An 8,603-nucleotide genomic window follows, 5' to 3' on the forward strand; every position below is an offset into this window, starting at 1 on the left:
AGCAAGTGTGCCCTACAATGGGTTGGACTGCACCTAGTCTAAAACTGCCCAGATAAGATATGCTACGTTCTCGTAATCCTCCAATGGAAAATTTGATTTAGAAAATGAGTGGATAAGCTACATGCTTTTGCACAAACTGAAGACATGATATCAGGTAAGCTTTTCAATTATTACAGTACCATAAGGTGGAATACCTGAGCAATTCTATACACTGTATAAATCCCTGAGGAGAAATTGTCTTTTTGCATGACCTTTGGAGGACAGATCACAGGGTCAGCCATTATACAGTTCTCCTGGAGCAATTTTCAGGTTAAGGGTTTTGCTCAAGGGCACAGCAGAATAAGACCCATTCTGCGAGTAATGGGATTTGAACCAACAACCTTCCAGGTATCAGTACAGATCCTTAACCTCTGAGCCACCACTCCACCTGTTAATTGTTCCCTGACTCACTGTTTCTTCCATCTCAGTTATGACAATCTGCAAATCTGTAGGATTTTTTTTGGCTTTGCGATTGTTTATCATCTGACCTCAAAGCCAGAGAGGCGAGATTGCATTGGTTTGGACATGTGCAGAGGAGAGATGCTGAGCATATTGGGAAAAGGATGTTAAGGATAGAGCTGCCAGGTAAGAGGAAAAGAGGAAGGCCTAAGAGAAGGCTTATGGATGTGGTGAGAAGGGACAAGCAGGTGATGGGTGTAACAGAACAAGATGCAGAGGACAGAAAGATATGGAAGAAGATGATCCGCTGTGGCGAACCCTAACGGGAGCAGCCAAAAGAAGAAGAAGAAGATCTAACCTATTTTCTTCTTGTGTTTTAAGGGAGTGTCTATTTTTTGAAGATACTTGCTAGCATTATGCATCCTCCATTTCCAACTAATTGACATAAAAGTTGTCTTTAAATTTCTCTTTGCTTTTGAATTCATTTTATATCCCTCACCTAACTTCTGAGTGTCAACAACTCTGTTCCTCAGTTTTTGGAAAACCTCTTTTGACTTCACATTGCTGTGTCCTAACAGTATTCCCATCAACAAATTCTAATGGTAAGAGTATGATTATAGTATATGTTACTGAGGTGAATACTTTTTCAAACTGAATTTTTCTGTTTTGTTTTTACTTTTTTTAATGCATTTGCATTTCTTTTATAATAAAAGTGGATTATGCAGCATTCAGCATATTATTTAATATGGGTGATTTTCCAAGATCATATCTAGCCATAATATATTTTATGTATCATTCATCCTAATCCTTTCTTTTATCACATTATTGCATAAATAATTCACAATGACAACAAATATATGCTCTGAGTTAGACAGGATATCATATAGCAACAAAAGACAGAAACCATTAAAATATCATTTTAGGCTTATATTGAACTTTCAAGGTTCATTCCAAAACCACAGACTATGGATTTAAAACTTCTTTCTCCTGTTCCAATTCTAATAATTAAACATGAGGTTTTTTTTACCGTTTTTACTTGCTTGTATACAAAGTATAGGGAAAGTATTGTAATCATCCAAAAATTTGACCTCAAAAGTTTGATGAATCTCAACGAATATGGTCCGAAAATACCATTTTTGGAATTATGTGAGTGTGTGTGTGTGTGTGTAAACACGATAACTTGAGTACGCTTTCACTTAGGTCAACCAAATTTTGCATTCAAATATTAGGTACAAAACGCAGATTCCTATCAACTTTTGAGCTATTTCCGCTCACTGGAAGGGGTACTTTTTTATTCATGCAGCTGCAGAGTCTGATTTATTTTACTTTTATTATAATTGTTTAATATATTATTAATTTGATTTGATGTTGATGGTTCTTTAATGTAATAATATAAAAATATAACCACTGTCTTGCGGTTTACTCCTCAAATATCCATCCCCATATCTGAGTTTACGAGAAAGTCGAGGAGAGACCACTCCTAATTTTTTTATACTGTAAAACTGTGTAAGATTTTACAAGGATAAATGTGTTTGTCTAAAAAAGCTGAATTTCCATTCTTTTAAACTTAGGGTAAACATTCTTTTAACTAGCCGACGCCCTAAGAATAGGAACGGAAAACGGTGACAAAGGAATTCAGAAATCAAGAAGAAAAGAATACTTCTTGAAAGACGCAGTTGTGAATGGGTGTTTTGCTAGAGATGACAGATAATGAGTCGAAAGATCTAACCCTAGAAAAAGCCACGTACAACTGACCATGGCTGAAGACTGGTTGTTGTAGATTAATGCAAATCTTTGCAAACGTTTGTCCTTGGGACTTGTTGATAGTCATTTAGAAGGCAAGTCTGAGTGGGAATTGTGTGCATTTACATTTAAAAGGGAGATTTGTGTCGGAAGGAAGGAGAGAGATTCTGGGAATGAAGATTATTTCAGAATTTTGGATAGCGATCAGTTTGCACTCAATAATATTTGTATGTATTCGGGTAATGATGAGTCTTGTTCCGTTGCAGACATTTTGATGGCATAATATTTCAGAGGAGCATAACTACGGCTCCCCACCTTCAGATGAAGGATATGGGGAGACATGTCAGTTGGTGTGAGGATGTGTAAAAACTCCTGTGGGTAAGTTAGTTTATCATTAGGATCATTACTGACCACTGTATCTACACTCTTGAAGGTCACTTTTTCACCCTGCATAAGATCAAGAACTTTGTTGTTAATATGTAGAGAATCGTTGTTTGTGACGCTCAGTATTGCTCTTGCAGCAAGTTCTTGGAGAGTCACAGTCGAGAAATTAATATCACCGTAAAGTTGAGCAACCTGGTCTTGTTGTTGTGGTAAACATTGAGAAGGTAGTTCTACCGTGTCTCCAGTTTTACCTTCCCCAACTTGAAGAAGCCATTGAACAAAGTGAGTTTCACTTTCGAGAGCTCTCATATTTTTTGTGAGTTTTAGGACCTTCATTTCGTTTCACAGCCTGTGTTTGTTGATGCACAAGGCAACAGTGAGGGCTTGAGAACCGCGGAAGATAACGGGCAGTATTTGGCAGAAATCTCCACCGAGAAGAATGGTTTTATTACCGAAAGTTGCATTTTCCTGAGTGAGATCTCGCAGTAGTCGAGAAATGCCGTGTAGGTTGCGTGTGGTGGGGTGGGGGGTTTCGGGGACCAGGTTTGAAGAGGAAGCAGGACAAACCAGAAGAGAAATATATACAGTGGTGTGAAAAACTATTTGCCCCCTTCCTGATTTCTTATTCTTTTGCATGTTTGTCACACAAAATGTTTCTGATCATCAAACATATTTAACCATTAGTCAAATATAACACAAGTAAACATAAAATGCAGTTTTTAAATGATGGTTTTTATTATTTAGGGAGAAAAAATCCAAACCTACATGGCCCTGTGTGAAAAAGTAATTGCCCCCTGAACCTAATAACTAGTTGGGCCACCCTTGGCAGCAATAACTGCAATCAAGCGTTTGCGATAACTTGCAGTGAGTCTTTTACAGCGCTCTGGAGGAATTTTGGCCCACTCATCTTTGCAGAATTGTTGTAATTCAGCTTTATTTGAGGGATTTCTAGCATGAACCGCCTTTTTAAGGTCATGCCATAGCATCTCAATTGGATTCAGGTCAGGACTTTGACTAGGCCACTCCAAAGTCTTCATTTTGTTTTTCTTCAGCCATTCACAGGTGGATTTGCTGCTGTGTTTTGGGTCATTGTCCTGTTGCAGCACCCAAGATCACTTCACTTTGAGTTGACGAACAGATGGCCGGACATTCTCCTTCAGGATTTTTTGGTAGACAGTAGAATTCATGGTTCCATCTATCACAGCAAGCCTTTCAGGTCCTGAAGCAGCAAAACATCCCCAGACCATCACACTACCACCACCATATTTTACTGTTGGTATGATGTTCTTTTTCTGAAATGCTGTGTTCCTTTTACGCCAGATGTAACGGGACATTTGCATTCCAAAAGTTCAACTTTTGTCTCATCAGTCCACAAGGTATTTTCCCAAAAGTCTTGGCAATCATTGAGATGTTTCTTAGCAAAATTGAGACGAGCCCTAATGTTCTTTTTGCTTAACAGTGGTTTGCGTCTTGGAAATCTGCCATGCAGGCCGTTTTTGCCCAGTCTCTTTCTTATGGTGGAGTCGTGAACACTGACCTTAATTGAGGCAAGTGAGGCCTGCAGTTCTTTAGACGTTGTCCTGGGGTCTTTTGTGACCTCTCGGATGAGTCGTCTCTACGCTTTTGTGGTAATTATGGTCAGCCGGCCACTCCTGGGAAGGTTCACCACTGTTCCATGTTTTTGCCATTTGTGGATAATGGCTGTCACTGTGGTTCGCTGGAGTCCCAAAGCTTTAGAAATGGCTTTATAACCTTTACCAGACTGATAGATCTCAATGACTTCTGTTCTCATTTGTTCCTGAATTTCTTTGGATCTTGGCATGATGTCTAGCTTTTGAGGTGCTTTTGGTCGACTTCTCTGTGTCAGGCAGCTCCTATTTAAGTGATTTCTTGATTGAAACAGGTGTGGCAGTAATCAGGCCTGGGGGTGGCTACGGAAATTGAACTCAGGTGTGATACACCACAGTTAGGTTATTTTTTAACAAGGGGGCAATTACTTTTTCACACAGGGCCATGTAGGTTTGGATTTTGTTTTCTCCCTAAATAATAAAAACCATCATTTAAAAACTGCATTTTGTGTTTACTTGTGTTATATTTGACTAATGGTTAAATGTGTTTGATGATCAGAAACATTTTGTGTGACAAACATGCAAAAGAATAAGAAATCAGGAAGGGGGCAAATAGTTTTTCACACCACTGTATAACAGATAAGGTGGGGTTCCACTCATTTTGGGAGCTGTTGGTCCCATTTAGACTTATAGAGAGAGATGGGCAGGGCATACTCAGACCTGTAGACGCAGGTTTTTATTTCAGTCAATCTGATCACCAAGAACTAGATTTTGACTTTAAATAACAGACACTTTGTTTACTCTTATACAGTTAGTATTCAGATATTTGCCACAGCTTTAACTTTATAGCTCTATGTTATTCGTTTCCATTTTAGTCAAATCCCTTCATTCTGAAAGATTCCCACAAATAAGAACATTTCAGACAAGCAGACACTGAATGGTCTGATCGTAGGCTGGAAAGCCATACTGTACCTGGTGGCACTGAGCTGTTTTCATACATGTTGTGGTGTGGGTTGGGCATCTGAAAGAGAGCAAATTAAAGATGACTCATCTTTGAAATAAAATATTGAACTTAATGAAAATCTTCTGAAGAAATTATCTCACCAGCGGAAGTAAATGTTCACACAGGTTGGCGTTTGGAACTTTAAAAACCACTGAATCTTCTTTCTTTCTCATGTCATGTATGCCTCCAAGAGGTGGCTGTTTCCCGGGGATTTCATTGTAATATTCATGGATTTCTCTATTCTCTGCGGTCCAGACGGCAATGCGTGTGTCTGATGCCCTGCTGAAACAGCAACAAAAAGGCAGGAAGAGATCAATAAAGAATAAATTACATAATCAGCCTTTCTTAATGACCTGCGTCATAAGAGCACATGAGGCTCAGCATGCAGCTGAAAAGAATTTCTACAGAAACAGAATGAAATGAATACAGTCCATCCATTTATCTCTCCATCCATGTGTCCCATAAACTGGAGCTGGGTGTCGTCCTGCTAATGGCGTTTCTATTGTACATTTTGCAGCCTAGAAAAGTGTTAATTGGTCGCAATAACTGGAACTTATTAGTTGAGTGTCTCTCTGCTTGGGTTGAAAATGCCATCTATCGACTTAAACTGTCATTCTTTGTCCCTGTCTTCCAAGTATAAAAAGGCCAAAAATGCATTATTTATTTATTAAGATGTGCACACATTAAGTTAATATAATGACATTACCCACAAGCAGTATCTTTCTAGATTGCATGATACCATAAAGAAGTTTAACTTTGTTTGTTTGTTTGTTTGTTTTCCAAACATTCTTCCACAGTCTTTGTAATGTTCTATAGGATGAAGCCTGGAGATTTGTAGCTGTGAAACATTCAGGTATATCTTGGTTTATCTCAGTGTTATATAAATCAGATTGTCCTGCACAGGATATCATTTTTATCAGTTGCTCTGGTTATCTGTGTCATATTTGGTTTCTTCAAAGTACAAACATAGTATCCCTCTATATTCTTTTTATTAGGGGTATCTCACACATGTTTTAACCATACAATCTTATATGTACCCCAGAGAAATATTAGGCCACATCTGCACTTGGTACAGTTATCTCCATAATTCTAAACTACACACCATGCCATTAACATATCAATAGCATTATGTTCAAGACTGCCTTCCTGTAGACTGAATTACTGTATCCATTTTAAGATTAAAGAAATTGAGGTTACATCTGTTGTGACCAGTAGGTGGCATTGCAGCACCCCACAACCCAGAAACAGCTTCACAGACACAAGTTGCAAATAGTAGGTTTATTAATAATAATTGCATTTATGAAGGCTCCTTAATAAACGCAATCACAATTCCCAACCCTTCTTCTATTCTTACACTCCCTCCAAGTGAGCTTTGTCCTGTTACACCCGACTCCAACTGAGCTGGATGAGGTAGACCTGGGAGTACTTCCTGTGCTATAGCATAGCCTGTTTGGAAGCATTTCCAGGTCAGACAGAAGTTCCACAAAGTAGGGATCGTGTATTCCTGCAGCACCTGCTGGCGGCACACCCACAGAAATTGATAAGGCTGGCCTATTGAACTGCAGTTCCCAGTGTGCCCTGCGGGTGTCTGCACAGGTAGCATCAGCCAGGGAGGCAGCCACCTAGGCTTGCCAGGTTGTCTCCCCTGGTTCTTCCATCCTACTGGCCTCCTGGCCAGGTAAGGGATCGAAACTCATCCTGACAGAGACACCAGCACATGTGTGATGTCCATCACACTGTGAATGGTGTCATTGCTGGCCTTCCTTAAATAACTGAATCATAAAAAATAAATCCCTTTTGACATAAATACTGTACAACTACAAGGAGCTTTTGTCACAAAATTCTAGTCCAATGTGGAGCAGCAGGGAATCCAAAACATGATATACAAGTTAACAGTTTTAATCCAGCAAATATAATGAAAGGCACTATGAACAAATGTACAAAAGAATTGCTCAGATTAAGTTAATTTACTCTAGCCTAACAGTGCACTTAGATCACTTGATTGTTCAATTTATGTATTGTAGTGTGCTGGGGGCACATCAGCAGCTTTGTTTTTTAATCTTTAAATGTATATATTTATATATATTTTTAAGGAATTCATTTTAGTTTCTGCATTTCAATATCTTCTTGATGGAGGGGGTTAAACAAATGGGGTGTGAGATGGATCATCAAGCAGTGGTGCCGTATAAGCAGACGGGGTCACACTTAGAAGGCGAGCGCACAGGATGATTCATAGGAAAGGCAGAGTGAGCAAGGTGGTGGTGGTGGAGGAGGAGGAGGAGGAGGAGGAGGAGGAGGGAAACTGTGGGCTTGAAAGATCAAAGAGAGATGGAGCAGATGCGGAGGAGAGAAGAAGCATTTTCTAATTTGAGTTAAACAGAGGAAAAGCCGCACACAAAATACATACGGTAATGAATATTATCAATGCTTAAGTGTAAAAACATACAACATTTTGACAAGAAGTGACAATTCAGCCCACCGTAGCTTGTCATTTCCTATATACCCAGTGTTTTCAAAGTATCATCAAGGTTATTTCTCTAGTCTTCCTAACATTTCTATAAAACAAATACTTACCTAGCCTTCATTTGTTCTCATGAAGTGTTGCTGACTTTAAACTAATGTTTGAAATAATCTGACATTTTAAACATTTGTCATCCACCCTACAAGTTTTGCTGCTTATGTAAGAATGGATTTATGAGGAATGATCCGTACATCTATTAATTTTGAATACTATGTCACTTCATGCTGTATGAACAATGTGGTAAAAAGTGTAAATATAAAAATGTTACCACCTAGCCATGTGCACTTTACTAGGATTAATAGCACTCTCACAAGCTGTATATATTGTTGTAAGACAATGTAACATGGTTTCATTACAGATTATTGCCTTCCTGTAAACAAACAGAATCCATGTAGTTTTAGTTGTTTGTATATGTATAAATATCCATCCATTTTTTGAATATACATTTTCCATTACAGAATTAGACCATTAGAGACAGTAAGAGAATTACAGCAACAATGACCACAACTTAGGAACCAAATGGGACACCAGCTCACCACACGTCACACTCATGCATGCATCCATACACAGTACACTTACTTATAATGGTTTAGTCTGAAGGAAATTATCAATATGCATATAACAGAAAATAGGAGAGCATGGAGGAATGGGGTGGTACTGTGGTGCCACTGCTTCACAACTCCAGGTTCCTCACCAACTTCTACAGGTGCACAGTGATTCACTCCTTAACATTTTGGTAAGCTACTGTACATGCTCAGCTTAGGACTGCGATACACTGCAGAAGATACTAAATTTGACATAAAACAGTAGTGGCACACAACTACTGTACCTTCTATTCAAGACATACATAACACTAGATTTAGAAAGGCAAGCAGTGTTACTAAAGACCTCTGCTGTCCTACACACTCACATTCTCCCTCCTCTATTCTGACACCATTAGATATTA

At 38.8% G+C, this 8,603-nt stretch overlaps 1 protein-coding gene across 2 annotated transcripts in view; it reads right to left on the reverse strand.

The window, feature by feature from the left end:
- LOC120539955 (SHC-transforming protein 1-like) overlaps positions 1-8,603 on the reverse strand; it is a 64,202-nt gene that overhangs the window by 3,655 nt on the left and 51,944 nt on the right. Inside the window, exons 8-9 of one of the 2 annotated variants that reach the window (XM_039770348.1) lie at positions 5,238-5,415; positions 5,106-5,154 (exon numbers count right to left, since the gene is read on the reverse strand). In XM_039770348.1, the coding sequence (XP_039626282.1) occupies positions 5,106-5,154; positions 5,238-5,415 (227 nt within the window). Of the gene's footprint in view, positions 1-5,105; positions 5,155-5,237; positions 5,419-8,603 lie in introns of both variants that reach the window. The other variant, XM_039770347.1, reaches the window with a different exon arrangement.

Source organism: Polypterus senegalus, chromosome 12 (assembly GCF_016835505.1).
Source record: "Polypterus senegalus isolate Bchr_013 chromosome 12, ASM1683550v1, whole genome shotgun sequence".
In the NCBI taxonomy this organism is placed as follows: Eukaryota; Metazoa; Chordata; class Cladistia; order Polypteriformes; family Polypteridae; genus Polypterus; species Polypterus senegalus.